This window comes from Bos taurus, chromosome 20 (assembly GCF_002263795.3).
Source record: "Bos taurus isolate L1 Dominette 01449 registration number 42190680 breed Hereford chromosome 20, ARS-UCD2.0, whole genome shotgun sequence".
Taxonomy (NCBI): Eukaryota; Metazoa; Chordata; class Mammalia; order Artiodactyla; family Bovidae; genus Bos; species Bos taurus.
This window is the reverse complement of record NC_037347.1, coordinates 23,236,384-23,255,218: the sequence shown is the minus strand read 5'-3', so window position 1 is coordinate 23,255,218 and position 18,835 is coordinate 23,236,384. Positions and strand designations below refer to the sequence as shown.

The window sequence follows — 18,835 nt, the reverse complement described above, 5'->3', positions numbered from 1 at the left end:
AAAGAATTGATGCTTTTGAACTGTGGTGTGTTAGAAGACTCTTGAGAGTCCCTTGGACTGCAAGATCCAACCAATCCATCCTAAAGGATGGATCAGTCCTGGGTGTTCATTGGAGGGACTCATGCTGAAGCTGAAACTCCAATACTTTGGCCACCTGATGTGAAGAGCTGACTCATTTGAAAAGACCCCGATGCTGGGAAAGATTGAGGGCAGGAGGAGAAGGGGAAGATAGAGGATGAGGTGGTTGGATGGCATTGCCGACACAACGGACATGGGTTTGGGTGGACTCCGGGAGTTGGTGATGGACAGGGAGGCCTGGCGTACCGCGATTCATGGGGTCGCAGAGTCGGACACGACTGAGCGACTGAACTGAACTGAAACATGGAAAAGACCCTAATGCTGGAAAAGACTGATGGCAGAAGCGGGTGACAAAGGATGAGATGGTTGGATGGCATCACCGACTCAATGAACTTGAGTTTAAGCAAACTCTAGGAGATGTAAAGGACAGGGAAGCCTGGTGTGCTGCAGTACATGGGGTTGCAGAGGTGGAAACGACTTAGCGACTCATCAATGGAACATGTATGTGGGCTTCCCAGGAGGCTCACTTGGTTAAAGAATCTGCCAACAACGCAGGAGACATGGGTTCGACCTCTGGGTTAGGAAGATGCCCTGGAAAAGGGAATGGATACCCACTCTCGTATTCTCGTCTAGAGAATCCCCATGGACAGAGGAGCCCCGAGGGCTACAGTCCACAGGGTCGCAAAGTATTGGACATGACTGAGCACACGTGCAATGCAAACATGTATTTAAGAGCACAGTTTGTACTATTCTTGTTTGTATTTTGAAAGCACTGAAGGAAGATTGTATATTAAGAAGAATAAAATTTAAACCAGAAGTTAAAATTGTCTCTGGGCCAGGAAAACTGAATGCCTTTTTGGCAGTAGGATGGACTGGACCCGTAATATAAATTAGGATAAGACAAGCAGTATCACAAAGAAGTCATGCTGTAAGAGCCTGTAAGAGACCTAACCAAAGATTTACACAAACACATAGCCCCAGGCTGAGATGCTATTTCTACAACCTCTAGTATATGTATGAAAGGATGAAGTTAATTTGTGTGTGGATTTTTCACTCCCTGCATATTTAGATAAAACCACAATGTGAAGTTACAGAAATCTAGTAGTTCAGATTTCCTTCTAGGTGGAAGTAGTACTTTTATACACTATACCCAACAAGCTCAGGGGAGCGGTGGTGGGGCTGGATCAATCGGCTTCACGCCTCAGTGACAAGACTCCAGGAGGGTGTGGGTACACGCAGGCCACAAGGCAGCACAGCACCTGTACTTTCCACGGGCAACCCGCTGAAAAATATCCAACGAGGGGTGAGATGCTGGGATTCTAGAAATCATCTTGTAAATCCAGAAAACTCATAAATGAATTTGCCATCTCCAAGTCTATTCTGTATTTATTAAGGCTGAGGTAGGGTATTGATTTTCTTCTAAATCCTGACCCATTATGTTAAATGAGGAATTCAGAAGCCACAGAACTCTCCAAAAGCACCAAGCTTACACAAAGCCTCAAGACCAATAATGATAAAATTACCTTAAATATTATGTGTAATGACGTCAAATGGTAGTGACCACACCCAGAAAACATTTGAGGAAGAATTTATTACATTTACTTAAAGGATTAGAGCTGATATATGAGAGAACATTTAGTTATGTCAACATAAAAACAATAGCTGTGGTTACGATTTGCACATGCAATTCATTCTGCAAAAGTAAAAATACACACTACTCTTTCTAGACAAGCCTTCTATATGAAGTTAGAGTAGGTCAAGGTAAAAGAGCAAGTGAACTTGAAAGGATTGCACTTATAATTAAATGGGACATAGCCAGGTATAAAGAGGAGACATACCTAATGCTAACCACTGTACTGCAGTACTAGCAAATTGCACACTTATTTTTAGAGTATACTATTCAACATATATATATATACTAAGACTAAAGAAATGTCAAATATCCACCTTTAAATTATCCCTTTATTTCTGACATGTCACATTTTGATATTCATGTAATAGCATTTGAAATATGTAGTTATCATTGTCAAAGCTTATGTTTAAGGGATAAAAGGTCTGTAACATCTACCACTATTGGCCTCAAATGCACTTTCATCATGATCTATGAAGTGTAAAGAACTGGGTAATTAAGTTAAACTAACCTGCTTTAACTACAAAAAGCCTTTAAAAATTTAGGAACAAATATGTAACAAATGGGCTCATCCAGAGCCACCTTTTCATTTTTAATGCAATGTATATTAGAATATCATGTGAATACACATACAAGTAGAATATACAATGAAAAAAAAATAGATTAACTCCAAAGATCAGTATTTGGATTTGGAAAGTTTTGACTTGCATCTAAATTCTGCTTATAAATAGCCTGAAAGGAACTGCTATCAAGGACCAGTCTAAAGAACTAGGCTGTTAAGTTTGCTGGTTTAAAACTTCTTAAACCTAATATATTGCCATTGTATGGCTTCATATTCTTTTAGTTTACAAAAAAAGTGCAAAAAACTTTTTAAAGTAATCTTAGAGGGCAACAGAATCAAACACAACCTACAACAAAGTTATCCCAATATTTTTAAACAACTGAACTTTTAAGTTTTATGTAGCTTATTATGTTGACATTTTACCCATCTCAACAAACAGAAGTGTAAGGTACAGAAATTTGTTCTTGACACCAGAGGAAGAGATTGATGTGGAATATAATGGAATAGAGGAAGAGCTTTCCTACTTGATTTATAGTTAGTCAATACATGCCAGTTAACAGAAATATTTTAGGGAATGCTACTATATAATTATTCTACTTCTAAATTTATGTCATGATTATTTAACTACTTAACTATGTGAGCAGAAAAAAGACATCTTTTTAAAACTTGTTTGATTGATATTTATAGAGCTATTTTAGATGTTCTACTTCCAATGTGAATTTTCATAAATAAATGTTTTCACAATAAACTAGGGTCACTGGATGACTTCACATGTTAAAAAAAAAATCTCTCATCAAAGAAAAAGGCTGAACTTGAACAACTAGGTGAAGAGCACACGTGAACACAACACACGTGAATGACTCTGCCTTTTCCCTGTTTCTGCTCATGTGTTGGGTATATTCCCCAGCGATGAATGATCCATGTTAAAAAAAGGATTAAACTGTAAGGTTTTAGTAGGTTTGAAATCTGATAGTTTTCCAAGAGTTATTTAGCATCGTGCCTTTATGAAGGATGAGGGTAAGATATCAAAGACACCAGTAATGAATAATCAAATTACAGTAACAACAAATGTAACATATTCTTGATTATTATTTTAATCTTACAAGAGGGTAACTGCATCAAACTTTTGGATACTAGATATTTAATGAGTAATAAACCCACTATCTTAAACACAGTCTAATTTTCACATAAATTAACCTAATTTCTCTGCCGACCTAAAGTATAATTCACATGTATCAAAACAGATTCTTCTACAACATGCCTTATGAAAGTAATTTTGTACTTAGATCAAGTTTCATGACTGCTTTTCTCTTTTGGGGCAAAGACGTATATAAATATTTCCTGAATGAATTTTTGCACAGTATCCAAACATCCATTTAATATGCCTAAAGTGCTTTTGTGGTTAGAGGGCATTCACTCACTGCACCATGTTGTATGTTAAGTTTCAACATCAAATCTACTTATAATGATGTCCTTTCTTAAATAACTGTTCTCATTCCTTTAGATCGTGAGTTCACATTTTATAACTTCCCTCCCGCTATGTATAATCATTACACTAAAATGTTCTTCACAACACTGCTATTTGTTAGGAGGAAGGTCAGAGCTAAACATGGTTATAACAACATGACTACTTATTTTGAGGAAATAAAAAAAATGTAGTAGATATAAATTTGTTGACATTTAGCAAGACCAATCCTTTCCTGATAGGGACCAGCCTTTGATGGCCAACTTAAATGGTGGTGGTGCTATTACCTTGTAGAGTGTGAGTTTGGGGTCTGTCCCTACTTTTCCTCATAATTCTGACAGTCTACCAATCTCTTGTTGGTTTTGCCTAAAGAAGAACTGGATATATCAGAATATAGCATCTGCTCTGTCTCACAAAGAGCATATATGTGAAAGAACTCTGTGAAGTGTTAGGCAAGAATACAAAGGATAAAGCATAACAGGAAATCCACTGTGAACAATACTGATGAGAGAGTAATGAGTAGACTCACATCTCATCTGTAAATGTGCACTAAATTTCCTCAACCTTTTATTCTTCAATAACCTCTGCAAATATTTTCAGTTGCCCTGGCTTCTGTATCTTAAATATGGCAGAGAAACAAACTTACTTGATAGCAGTAGTCAATACATGATCTATTTCTTCTTACTCAGCCCCTGGTTTTAGCCCTGCCTCCTTGTCAAAGGTGGTGGGTAGAGGATAACATGAATGTGAAAGTGAGTTTAGCACTAAACTCTGGAGGCTCAATCACTTTCCCCCTGAAGAACAGAACATATGGGAAGAGGTTTAAAATATTCCTAAATCATCGTGTGGAACTAAGTTCCACCTACCTCAGGACTGGCAGACATTAAATACTATCTCTTCATTAAGTGCCTCTACAATAAGGGTATTTGCTAACTGTGATACTTACTAAGATCAATATGTACATTTTGGGGGTGGTGTTTTGTTTTGGTGAGTATCGCCCAAGTCCTATAACTTATTAGTCTGCTTTAGATACCTACTAGGGAAAAAAACAAACTCAATCTTGGCCTACTGAAAAACAGTGTATTAAGTCAAAACACATTTTAAGGTGAAGATATATTGTATAAAGTGCTTAATCAACCAAATTCTCTGATGTCTTAAAAAGAAGGGTCAATAAAGTTTATATACAGGTATAGAATGTTTGAGATAGTTTGTCATATTCATTCCTAGCTCTTATCCAGACACTCTGCTGAGTTTGTGATGTGTATCTTCAAAGGCTGTCAATAACAATAGAAAGCAAATGTTTGAAAACTTCCTTAATTATTGATTGTCTAATATTCAAAAATTGATATTTTTAGTTTGCTGTGTTAAAACAGAATTCCTTTTCTCCAGCAACTGGCAGTGTCACTACCAATGGAAGAGGACTAATATTTTACTTGTTGGTATGATTATAAATGACCTGAATTTTTTCTGGCAGACAACAAAAGCTGGGCTCGTATTAGCTGCATCATCTGGATTCTTTTTAAATTATGTTGTCAGCTAAAGTAGAGAGTCTAAGACCTTGCTCCTCTAATTTTTGTTAATTCTCTCCCTAAGATTTGATATTCAATGACTATTCTCATTAAAATCAGTATAGCTGTTTATGACTAGCTTTAATTTAAATACCCTCTGTTTTCTAGACAGCAAAACAAAAAGTTTCACTTTATAAATTTTAGATAAGCTTTGTTTTTCTTCAGTGCAAACATCCTGAAACAGCACAAAGTCAGTCAGCTATTCAGAGGATGAAGTCAGTTTATGTAGTGCTTAAAATTGAATCCCAGATATACTGGGATGGAAAAAGCCCATGTGGCAGGACAGTACATTCTTGTCCTTAAGGGCAAATGACCATCTTCAGCGAGTGAAGATCTGAAATCACAGATAAAGTATTTTTAGCTTTACTTTACAGGTACTTCTGAAGATGTAACAGGAACTGTCTTTCACTGAGGCATGTAGCCACCTCGTCTCACAGTCTGTGGTAAGTAACTTTTAGGCATTCCTTCATCAACTGCATCCTCCATCCCAACTGTTTCAAATCTCTCTACTTGTCCCTCAATGCCTGGACCAAAAGCATCCACTGCAGGAACTTCCTGAAACATTTTCATTTTCCCAGATCCATAGGGTTGTGAAATATGATCTGAAATCTGCTGCTGTTTAAGTCTAACAAAATCTTCTTCATTGACTGAGGAAACTTGCTGTGACCTTTCAAAATGCGAAATATCTGGACTGGTTTCATGTTGACTGCAGTTTTGCTTGAAATACCGCTGCCTGGGCAGAATGCCATCACTGCCATCTACATTATCTACCAGCTGTAAATCTTCTGGCCGTTCTTCAGAATCTAACAAGGGCTGGGTGGACTCAGATCTTGAGAAGACTTGGACTGATGGTACCTGGTGTCTATAGCCACTGTGAACCACTGTGGAATATTGGACAGTGCTTGAAGTGTTCTGTGCAGATTCATTTTCATCACTGCTGGAAATGCTTGGCCTAGAAGATGACATGCATGAAGACCCTCCAATACCACTACTGTGTCCTTCAGTATTAACTTTTTCTTTCTTGAATAGGTCCAAAGACTTTAGATCCTCTGGGAAAGGCTTTTTGTCATTTGCTTCTATTTCCACAACACTTACATCAGTGAAATTGCCATCTGGATACATTTGATCTTTTGAATTAAAATGCTAAGAAAGACAGAAAATGAATTATTACCTATGGTACACATTCATTTAGAAAATCTGAAATAATTATATCTAACATATTAGTTAAAGTCACAAAATGCATCTCTGAAACTTCTCAGTAACTTAATAGTGCAAAGATAATCTATATCACTAAGTCACTGCTAACTACTTGAATCATGGATTTTGTGAAATTTGTCTAGAAGGTAAGAATTAGACTGTATTTCCTCAGAATTCCAAATCAATATTGTTGGGGTGTTACGTTTTTATGAACTAACCAACTCAATGGACATAAATTTGAGCAAACCCCAGGAGATAGTGAAGGACAGGGAAGCCTAGTGTGCTGCAGTCCATGGGGTCGCAGAGAGTCGGATACGACTTAGGGACTGAACAACAGTAACAAAAGTCCAGAAGTAATATTTCATTCCTAGTCTAGGCAGCCTAGGATTAACTGGATAGAAGAATGAAGAAAACGTTAAGAAAAATCAAACTCAAGTTTCATAGGTTATGAAGGACTGTCAGAAGTAAAAAATACAAATAATCTTCCCTTTAAGGAAATTTAAGAAATTTATTATAGGCTTCCAGAAGTCATTTAATCATATTAAAATCACAGCCTTTAAATTTGATTTTAATATACAATCTAAAATGCTTAACATAGCTGTATTAAAACACTAGGCTTTCAACTTACAAGTTCAGTCAAATATTTTTAATGTATACTAAATAGAATTAGGAATATAAAGACAAATATGCTATGGTGATAATAAACTCCTAGAATATGCAAGTACTATTTTTAATTTTGACTAAAATTCTAATTTATGTACTATTTTATTTTCATTTACTTTTCAATTCAGCCCGATTATTTTTTGCTTAAACTCTACAAATATATCCCAATATGTGCGTGTATTCTAAGTAGTCAGAAACATTTTATCTTACCCTTGGAGGTGTGTGAGGTGACCACTGGGCAATATGACTCTTTGAAGGATCTGGAACATTAGGCCAGATGTGTTTTTTAATTCTGGAGAGGAAAGAAATACTGCTTATGGAGAACCGCTTGTAATAAACGTGATCATTTAAATCTTAAGAATAAAACCAACTAAACAAAAAATACCTACTGTACTCCAAAGCTAACAAAAACATTTTTCTTGTAACCAATAGAATAAAATACTATTTAAAAATGCATAAGGATCTGAATCTTTATCCTTAAAGAAAAACTGTTTATGACTAAAGCTGGTAATCAGTATTCAATTTTTTAAAATCTCTGAAATCAAATTCTGCAATAAAAACCACTTAAAAACTTTAGCCAGGGGTACAAAACATTGTGGCACACCTTCTCTGCAAAACAAAACCCCCAAAATGTTCAATTTCCAACCAAAATAATTCCGACAATGATAAATTATCACACCGGTATAAGATAAAATAATATGATTTTTCACAAGGAAGAAAAGGCTAACAGAAAAATAATTAATTCAAGATATCCTTCATCAAAAACCTATTTAAATATGTTTAATATAGTCCCGAGCACAACATTAGACGTTCACAAGTGTATATAAGTACACAGGAAATGAGTCATCTTGAGAATAAGTTCAAATAAAAAATAAAGATGGGTAGTAAGATCCTAACAGATTGTCCAGCAGGAACAACTATGAAATCTGGACATAACAGAAAAAGCAATAGAGTTAACAACCTAAATAAATTGACTAACCAAAAAAAAAGAATTCCTTGAAAGTCACCAATTACTGAAACAGACTGGAAAAGAAAACGTCAATAGCCCTATACTTATAAGAAATTCAATTTGTAATTAAAAATCTCCCTACAAAGAAAAGAGCAGCCCCAGACAGCTTCACTTGTGAATTCCATTAGACATTTAAAGAGGAAATAATACAAACCCTACACAAACTCTCCCAGAAAATTGAGGTAATATGTACTAATTAAGAGGGCATTCATTTGATGAGATAATCAGTATTACCCTGAATCCAAAATTAAACAATGACACCACAAAAAAAGGACAAGTCAATGCCACTTTTTAACATAAAAATACAAAAACTGTTAACACACCGAATCCGGCAAATTCCAAGGAATGCAAGATATAACATCTGAAAATCAATGATAAAATTCACCATATTTATAAAAGGAAAAAAAAAATCATAAGCTCATCTCGACAGATGCAGAAAAAGCATTTGACAGAATTAAATACCCATTCATGACAAAAACTCTTAGCAAAACAGAAATATAAGAACTTCCTCAACTTAGAGCTAATATAACATGCAATAGTGTTAAGAGTGAATGCTCTTTCCCCTAAGATTGGGAAGAATGGGAATATGCTGGCTCTTAACACTTCTATTCAACATTGTACTTACTGAAGGTCTTAGCCAGTAGAATAAGAAAAATAACTAAAAGTATAAAGACTGGAATAACCATCTTTACTTGCAGGCAGCATGACTGTATATGCAGAAAGTCCTATGGAATCTAAAAAGTGACTACAATAAATTAATTTATCAAGATCTCAGTATATAAGATTAATATGCTTAAAAGGATCAATTTTCAATATACCAGCAATGAACAACTAGAAAATAAAAACATGTAAATTCCATTTATAATAGCATAAAAAAAAGTTAGGAAGGAATAAATTTAACACAGCCTGAAGACTGAGAAACATTGCAAAAGGAAACAAGAAATGTACCATGTTCACGTACTGAAAGATGTATGTGACTCATGAACATTTGAACTCATGTTCACACTGCATTTCCCCCTAAACTGATGTAGAGATTCAATAAAATTCCACTAAAAATTCTAACAGATTTTTAAAGGAAATTTATAAGCTGATAATTTTATATGAAAAGGCAAAGAAGCTAGAAAAAAATAATTTTGGGAAAAAAAAAAAAACTGGAGGAATTCTGCCACCCAGTCTTATTGCAGAGCTATAATAAATCAAGACCATGTGGTATCAGCACCAACAGACATATAGACATATATAACAAAGGAACAGGGTTAAGAGTCCACAAATAGATCTAGACTTATAAGAATAATTGATTTTGGTACAGGCTGAAGACAATTCAACAGGAAAAGACAGTCTTTTTAATAAATAATGCTGGAATGATTAGATATCCATGGAAAAAATTCTTTGACTCTGACTTCACACCGTGCACAGAAATTTATTCTAAAAAGATCACAGCATAGGGTTAAAATCATTAAATTTCTAGAGGAAAACATAGGAGAACATATTTGTGACACTTGGTTAAGCAAAGATTTCATAAAAAGGACATAAAATCAACAACCATTAAAAAATAAAAACCCTAACAAAATGGACTTGATCAAAATTAAACACTTTTGCTTTTCTGAAGTCACAGTTAAGAAACCAAAAAGGCAAGCCACAGTCCAGAATTTGCAAAACATTTGTGACAAAAAGTTTGTAACAAGATATATAAAGAACTCTTAAAGCACAATATGAACAAATCACCCAATTTAAAAATGGACAGAAGATTTCAAGACATATCACAAAAGAAGATGTAAGGTAGCACATGAAAATATCTATTACTAGTCCTCAGGGAAACAGAAGTTACAGTCACACTGAGATAGCACTATAAACCCCTGAGAAAGAATGGTTAAAATTAAAAACCTTGACAGTACCAAGAACTGGGGATGATATCGAGCAAATGGAACTTTTCACATTGCTGGTGGGAATACAAGATGATATGGCCACTTTGAAAAACAGTTTGACAGTTTCTTATAAAGTTAAATATGCATCCAGTAATCCTGGATTATATGATCCAGCAATCCCACTGCTAAATATTGACTCAAGATAAATGATAATCTATGCCTACACAAAGATATGTATGTGAATGCTCATAACAGCCAAAAATCAAAGAAACAACTTAAATTTTCATAACAGATGTATGGGTTAACAAATTTTGATCTTTCCATACTATAGAATACTATTCAGGAATAAAAAGAAGAAAAATATTAGTATATGCAACAATATGGATAAATCTCAAAAAAGTCAAGTGAAAGACATCATACACAAAAAATTACATGCTACTTGATTCCTATATATGTGAAATCCTAGAAAAGGCAAAAATACGACCACACATGGTTGACTGCTGGGGCCAGGGGCTAAGGGAGAGGACAGACTACAAAACAGAAAGAGGAAGTTTCCAGGGTGATGGAAATGTTCTCCATCCTAAGTGTGGTGGTAGTTAAATATCTACATACAGCTACAAAAATTCATCAAACTGTTCACTTCAAATGGATGAATTTCACTTAATGTAAATTATAGGTCAACAGAAGTGGGGGAAAATGCAAAAATATGAACAAGGGTACTTACAGGTCTCGCTTATTAAAGCAGAATAAAACTCCCAAAAGGGTTGTCAATAGGAATGCTAAGCAAACAGGTACAACAATAGCTTCAATTTCTCCTTGAGCTAAAAAACAAAAAGTGGAAAGAAGGAAAATAATTGTTGACACATATGCTACGGACAAATAATGCAACTTTCCAACCAGATTACTGTTGAAAAGATGAAATACCATCCTTTTTTTTTCTTTTTACAACCTTTTCAAACTTACAGGTGTTTCTCTCTCCCCACCCCTCTCCCTTGGTAAATCATACCCTAGTTGCTTATGCCTTAGGTCATGGTAACCTGACCACAAAGTATACATAAAATAGAAGTTGGCTGGGGGAATAAATGGATTAGTTCAGTTTATTGGATAAATAATATACCTGGTAAGAGTTTTCAAACCTAACTATTTATTACATTTATCATCTGCACTCAGCAGAATCTTAGCAAAACTTACTTTTGAGTTCTAGGAGCAAAATTGGAAAAGCTCTAAATGATTTCAACAACTGAACTACAAATGTAACTTTCTATAAGGAATAAAAATGTAAAATTCAGGTAAAATTTTTAATTGTTATTTACTGATATAGGGTAAGAATTTTAGGAGAACCTTAACAGGCACAAGGAGTGGCAGAAGTAAGAATATCATCATCTAAAAAGCAGCAAGCCTCAGATTCCTAAATACCCTCTTTGGATCTGAAAGAGAGCTTAGTAATCAAATGAACCGCTAATTGGGAGAATTTATATTAGAGATTTTTTAATGATTTGGTTGTTTCTGGTAAACTCCTCCAACCCTCCTTCAATTAGTCTTTTACAGGAGAAATGTATCCAAGTAGTACGACAGCTACACATTACTCAGTCTTACGTTCCCACCACACATATCCCTTTGTAAGTAACTTTACATTCTGTGAAGCATAACAGGAACTGAGCAATCAGAGGAATAAACTATAGGTTGGAGAATATTAATTCCTGAATGTGAAGATTCTCATGCACACGACACATCAAATCCAGGCAGACCTGTCCTTTACTGGTGCTGAACTTCCTTCTCAGCTGCCACGCCTTGGGCCTTTCGCTCACGGTGCTCCAGGATGCCTCCTTCTTCCTATCTGTCCACATCTTAACTTCAAAGCTCAAGTGCTGTCTTCTCCACAAAAATCTTTGAAGGTGAAACTTCCAACTACCAGTATCTTTAAATTCTTGCTCTATTTACTAGCAGCATGGCTCAAATGGCTCTCTGTATTGTTTACTTATACTTTATTTCTTCAACTAAGCTATATGGTCCTTGAGGGCAAAGTCAAAGCCATGTGAAGTAGGTATAATGGATCCATAAAACAATAGGTCAGAGGGAAAAGTGGATGAAGCAATATTAAGTATGATCTCAGTTTTGGGAAAAAATGTATGCATAGAAAAGACTAGGAGGATATATAAATATGTTAAAAGATTATTTTGGATGAGGGATTAGGAGTGATTTTTCTTCGTCTTTGTATTTTACTTTATTGTCTAAATTCCTTATAATGAACACTACTTTTGTTAACAGCATACATTTTTAAAGTTAATTACTTTTATTTTTCTAAAGATCATGGCACAAAGTTTTATTTCAAATATTACAGGTATGCCCCCACTTTAAGAAAGTTCCCATTTTACCACTTCACTTTCACAAAAGACTTACACTAATATACTAAAAAGCGTTTTTCATAAATTACATTGTTTTTGCTAACAAAAATAAATTTATAAAAAAAGCTTGTTACTGTATTTAATGTAGGTCTTTCATGAAAATGAAGTGGCATAATGCAAACTTGCAAAAGGTGAGAGATACTCTGCTCTAAACCATTTTGGCTTATAAAAGGTTTCAGAGGAATGCTCAACTTCTGGTTAGAGGTGGAAACCTATATTTGTTACATATATATTCTACAACCATGTCACCACAAATCTTATCCCATAGACTATATTCATTATTGGCCATCACAGAAAAGCTCAGGATCTTTCAATATCTATCTTATGTAGTAGTCACTTATCCACTTACCTGCTCATGCAGCAAACATTCAACCAACAAGGAATATGGAGCTTACTATTTATCATTCACTGTGTTGGTGCTTGGATATGACAAAAACAATTACAATAAAATAAGGTAATTTAATAATGATTCAAAATGTAGTAGTTACAGGAAAGAATGCATTTTAAGTCTGCTGTAGGAGGCCACTGCTGCTGCTGCTAAGTCACTTCAGTCGTGTCCGACTCTGTGCAACCCCATAGACGGCAGCCCACCAGGCTCCGCCATCCCTGGGATTCGCCAAGCAAGAACACTGGAGTGGGTTGCCATTTCCTTCTCCAATGCATGAAAGTGAAAAGTGAAAGGGAAGTTGCTCAGTCGTGTCTGATTCTAAGTGACCCCATGGACTGCAGTCCACCAGGCTCTTCCGTCCATAGGATTTTCCAGGCAAGAGTACTGGAGTGGGGTGCCATTGCTTTCTCCGAGGGAGGCCACAGGAATAGCCAGAACAAGAAAAGGTATAGGGGAATGTACTGGGAAAAGACATAAAGGCGGGGAAAATGAAGTTTAGGGTCAAAGAAAGAGATTATAAAAGGGCATGCACAAGCAGTATTTGAAAGCATGAGCAACTGAACTTTAGTTTATGTAAGTGAAAAAAAGAGATGAAGACATTTACTACAACTAACCCTAAACTTCTGGGTTTGGCAAAGAGCTGTAACATGGAACAAAGAAACCTGTTTGGGAAGAGCAGAGAGGGTGGCTGAAGTCTTAAACAGGGACTCTGAAATGGAAGATAAGAAAACAGTGCCAAGAACAGAGCTGTGGAGAATACAGAACATTTAAAAGAGCAGAAAAGGAGACCAAGAAAAAAGTACCACACGAGGAGGAGACTCAGGAGAGTGCTATTAGAAAAATAAACCAAGGGAAGAGACTGTTTCAAGGATGAACAGGCCAATAGGAAGGATCAAATGTTGGCAAGTGTAGGGAAAGAAGATGACTAAAAAGCATGCACTGGACAGGACGAATAAGAGGTCTTCCACGTGTGACAGCAGAGAGGCTTCAGTGGAGTGGTAGGTGGGTGGGAATCTGGTTTCAGCAGGTTAAAAACTGAGCTGGAGGTACGGAAATGAGACTGCAAGCATGGATTAGTCTTTACAGCCTGTGTGTTAGGTGCTCAGTCGTGTCCAACTCTTTGCCATGGACTGTAGCCCGCCAGGCTCCTCTGTCCATGGAATTCTCCAGGCAACCTGCCCATTAAAGGAAGAACAAGAGAAGAGACTATACCCAAGTTTTTTAAAATAGTTGAAATACAACTTTATCCTGATTCTAAATAAAAAGGAGTGGGAATGACAGTAACAAACAAGATTCCACCTCTCAATATAGTCACGTGACTACAGCAGTCTTATATTTGAAACTCAAGGAGGAAACAACTGTGTTCCAAAACGCCTAAATACGCAGGTCCAAAAAATGAAGCTTTTTTTTTAAACAGCCACATTCATTCCAAAGCCCATCCATCTCCTTCAGCAACAAAGATTAAGCACATGTTCTGCTTAGCTACGTAATAAAGTGGCAAACACGCTGCACCAGTGACGTTACAGGACAGCTGCCTATATAACTAGACTTCCGACGCTGGGCCCAGCTTCACTTTCTCACAGGTCAGCACTTTCATCTGGGAGAGCAGTCGCGTGAGCAACCTCTAAATCGCGCTTGTACTGTGCTGCCAAGGCTGGGTCCATGACCACCGCTGGCGGGGCAAGAGCAGGCATGGTGACAAACTCCAAGTTGGTGTCTCCGATCAATTATCTAGCAAGCCAGAGGAAGGGCTTTTCAAAGTTGTAGTTACTTTTGGCAGAAATGTCATAGTACTGAAGATTCTTCTTTCGGTGGAAGACAACTGACTTTGCCTTAACCTTCTGTCCTTAATATCCAGTTTGTTGCCACACACACAACTGGGATGTTCTCACACACACATACCAGATCTCTATGCCAGCTAGGCACATTCTTGTAAGTAACTCTTGATGTTACATCAAACATTATAATGGCACACTGACCCTGTATATAATAGCCATCTCTCAGTCCACCAAATTTCTCCTGACCAGCTATATCCCATACACTGAACTTAATCAGTCCTCTGTTGGTATGGAACACAAGATGATGGACCTCAACACCCAAGGTAGCTATATACGTCTCAAATTCACCAGTCAGATGACGTTTCACGAATGTAGTTTTTCCAGTACCACCATCACCAACCAATACAGGTTTGAACTTGGGGTTCTCCTTGGGCAGCCAACGCGATGCTACTTCCAGAAGCGTCTCCATGCCTGTCTGACTAAGTGAGACCATACCCAAGTTTTGCCAGTGAAAAAAATGAACCCATTTAGAAAGATAAACAAATTATTTTGGGATTTATAGAGTACAGGTGAAATTAGAAGCAGTTGAAGGAACAACAGCAAAGTATGGAAAAAATTTTCTGTAGTTTAAAGAAATAACCAAACAACAAAACAAAAATTTTATGAACACATCATTTATATGAATCCAAAGAGAAGGCGATGGCACCCCACTCCAGTACTCTTGCCTGGAAAATCCCATGGGCGGAGGAGCCTGGTAGGCTGCAGTCCATGGGGTCGCTGAGGGTCAGACACAACTGAGCGACTTCCCTTTCACTTTTCACTTTCATGCACTGGAGAAGGAAATGGCAACCCACTCCAGTGTTCTTGCCTGGAGAATCCCAGGGACAGGGGAGCCTGGTGGGCTGCCGACTATGGGGTTGCACAGAGTCGGACATGACTCAAGTGACTTAGCAGCAAAGATGCACTTTAAACAAAATTTTAGCATGTAAGTTAAGCCCATTTTTAGTGTTATTAAATTTTTAAAAGAAAAGAGAAAAAAGGAAAACTCAAGCATGATTATTCCTTACCAAACTTTGGTGTAGTAAAAGTGAATTCTGGACCATCCTTTCCACCTTCATCTGTGTAGGCTGCCATTCGTACCATGTACAGAGTGTCACTAGTCAAAGAGGACAATGTGTATTCTGTGTGGGAAGAATCCACATTCACAGCTGGAAGAAAGCAGTAAGTGCACTTTAACCAACTACTCTTGCATGGTTTGGCCTATATTTGACATTGGGAGAGTACGAAAAAGGAATCAAACCATATTTCACTAGAAAACAATGTATTTTTAGTAGGATCATGAAGGCAACCATAAAGAATATTTTCACGTATCTCTTTTCTGAGCATAAAATGCTACATTAAGATGTAAAAAACACAAGACGACTTAAATTAGTATTTAAAAGCCTAAGAAAAAACACCTGATTCTTAATAACTGATATAGCTTTATTACCGATTTCATTTCCAATGACGGTTCTATAAAATATAGTATAATTTCTGATAAATCCATTCTGAACATCAATAGGAAGGTGGTCCCACTCTAAGACAGCTTCATTTTTCCCCACTTTTTTTGTCCGAACAGTAGGTCCTCTGGAAGGTGCTGAAACAGAATAAGGTATTTACTAACTGAAAAGCATAAGAATTTAGTAAACCATTAGAACTTGGTAAAATTTCATTATCATGGAATTATTTGAACATAATGAGACATACCCTTATTTAAAAAGCAAAAATGTCTTTGTCAGTACAAAATGCAATGGTTTTTCAAAGAAAGTAGGGCCGGACTTACCAGCTTGTTTAAGGTATGCCTTTATATGCTTGGGGCTTCCTGGTCCATCATCATATACTGGAGTAACTGTTATCAAGTAACATTTGCTCTCTACTAGGTTTCCTAAAGTAAGAATAGTAGATTAAGTAGATTAAGATTTTCTTCCTTATAATGAAAAAAAAAATAACTCTATTGCTTAGTTTTACATTATAGTTTCATGACCACTGAATTTTCTTTTATTTATTCATTTATGTTTTTAAAATTGAAGTACAGTTGATATACAATGTTAATTTCAGGTATACTAAATAATAATTTGACATCTGCTTACATTATGAAATGATTACCACTGAACTTTCTTTTAAAACTACAACTTTTTAAGTAAACATTGCCTTTTGTGTACTAGATTCAAGTTTAACAGAGTAAATATTTATGAAAATAAAAGGTTATTTTTATTCACTTACTGGCAATAAATATTTATACTGTCAATAAAAGTAACAAATGACTGCATTTATATTCAGGATTTATCAAATGGGTCTTTCTTATAGTTTGACAATTGTTGTACATTTTACCTAATTGAGAACTGCCTATGAGCAAGATGTCACTAATCAGAGCTAGGGAAAGCACAAATGGCTGTGGTTGGACTGGTGACTGGGGAAAAAGAGAATTAAGTATTATTTCCCACAACAACAGAATTTTAAAAGAAAAAATTATCTTAAATACTTCCTTTCTTTATAATCTTTCCAAATTTACAAAGTAATCTGTCTTTAGCACACAACAACAAAAAAATGTATTTTTGTTTATAAACTGCAGTTTACACCTTCAACAGGAACTTACATTTCCTTAACTGTTTATTCATGAAGTTATATATGCTTCTTTGTCTTCATAAACAGAGTCATTTTCTTAATGATTCAATATTATCAGGAAGATAATTTTTATATTCTGCTTATACAGTGATGTTTTACCAGGCCTACTGAGCTCTGTGGGAATACATGCACAAACTGAAGGTCTCCAGAGCCTTTGCTCTATTGTCCAGCTACTGTCCAGCTAGGGCTTCCCAGGTGGCACCAGTGGTAAAGAATCTGCCTGCCAGTGCAGGAGATGCAAGAGATGGGGGTTCAGTCCCAGGGTGGGGAAGAGCTGGAGGAGGAAATGGCAACCCACCCTGGAGAATTCCATGGATAGAGGAGCCTGGTGTGCTACAGTCCAGGAGGTCGCAGAGTCCGACATGACTGAGCATGTATGCCATCCATGGTCCAGTTATTAGCAATCTATTTCCTCTCTAGCTCTACTTTGCTTTTACTTGGACAAGACTGATAAACTAGACAAGTGGGATTAGTAAAATTATACGTTAAATAATGGGTTGCTGCTGCTGCTGCTAAGTCGCTTCAGTCGTGTCCGACTCTGTGCGACCCCACAGATGGAAGCCCACCAGGCTCCCCCGTCCCTGGGATTCTCCAGGCAAGAACACTGGAGTGGGTTGCCATTTCCTTCTCCAATGCGTGAAAGTGAAAAGTGAAAGGGAAGTCGCTCAGTTGTGTCCGGCTCTTAGCGACCCCATGGACTGCAGCCTACCAGGCTCCGCCGTTTCATGGGATTTTCCAGGCAAGAGTACTGGAGTGGGGTGCCATTGCCTTCTTCAAAATAATGGGTTAATGAGGGCCAAACAGCCTATGTTATGAATAAAGCTGTTTATGGCTATATATAAACAGTATATTTTTAACACCTTTCCTGTGACTAAATGCAAATGGTAGCTAAATTCTAATGGTTATCCTCTTTACACACATACAAACTGAGTGCTTTGTTTTCTTTTTAAAGTTGTTCTATCACTTTAAAGCTACTTGAAAAGTAGTAACTTGCAATGAGAGCAATCCATACTGGAGCGCTTACTTTCTGTCCTTCATCAGTACTTCCAGTTTAAAAGACAAGAAAATCTAAGTTCTGATTCTGCTTCCCTTGTTCAACAGCTATAAAAAGTTAACAAGCCATCCATATGCTCAGGGAAATTTTTCTCATTAAAGGATGAAGTTAAATCAGGTATAGAGAACATACTAGTTAGGAGCAGAGATTGGATTACCTTGTGTTTTTCTTACTTTACAGTTTTGTGAGAATTCCTTTGATGATCAAAACAACAGGAGAGTATTGCAAGAAGATAGTATTAACCCCGCTTAGCATTGGAGAAGGAAATGGCAACCCACTCCAGTATTCTTGCCTGGAGAATCCCAGGGATGGGGAGCCTGGTGGGCTTACGTCTATGGGGTCGCACAGAGTCGGACACGACTGAAGAGACTTAGCAGCAGTAGCAGTCCATAGACAGACCCTGCAGTTTAGTGAGGTTAATAAGTGTGACTTGCTGAGAGTCTCAAATCTAGTAAACAAGAGTTAACTAGTAAGTAACAATGATAAACTGGAAGTCTTTTCAGTGGACC

At 36.7% G+C, this 18,835-nt stretch overlaps 1 protein-coding gene and 1 pseudogene across 3 annotated transcripts in view; both read right to left on the bottom strand.

The window, feature by feature from the left end:
* Positions 1 to 1,650: 1,650 nt before the first annotated feature.
* The window catches only part of IL6ST (interleukin 6 cytokine family signal transducer), a 61,781-nt gene continuing 44,596 nt past the window's right edge, over positions 1,651 to 18,835 (bottom strand). For all 3 annotated transcript variants that reach the window (XM_002696322.7, XM_059878870.1, XM_010816769.4), the window contains 6 exons: positions 16,431 to 16,532; positions 16,098 to 16,244; positions 15,676 to 15,816; positions 10,762 to 10,858; positions 7,374 to 7,455; positions 1,651 to 6,446 (listed from right to left, as the gene is read on the bottom strand). In XM_002696322.7, the coding sequence (XP_002696368.3) occupies positions 5,709 to 6,446; positions 7,374 to 7,455; positions 10,762 to 10,858; positions 15,676 to 15,816; positions 16,098 to 16,244; positions 16,431 to 16,532 (1,307 nt within the window). In that variant the 3' untranslated portion in view covers positions 1,651 to 5,708. The remainder of the gene's footprint in view (positions 6,447 to 7,373; positions 7,456 to 10,761; positions 10,859 to 15,675; positions 15,817 to 16,097; positions 16,245 to 16,430; positions 16,533 to 18,835) is intronic.
* On the bottom strand, positions 10,865 to 15,667 carry LOC104975244 (GTP-binding nuclear protein Ran-like; annotated as a pseudogene).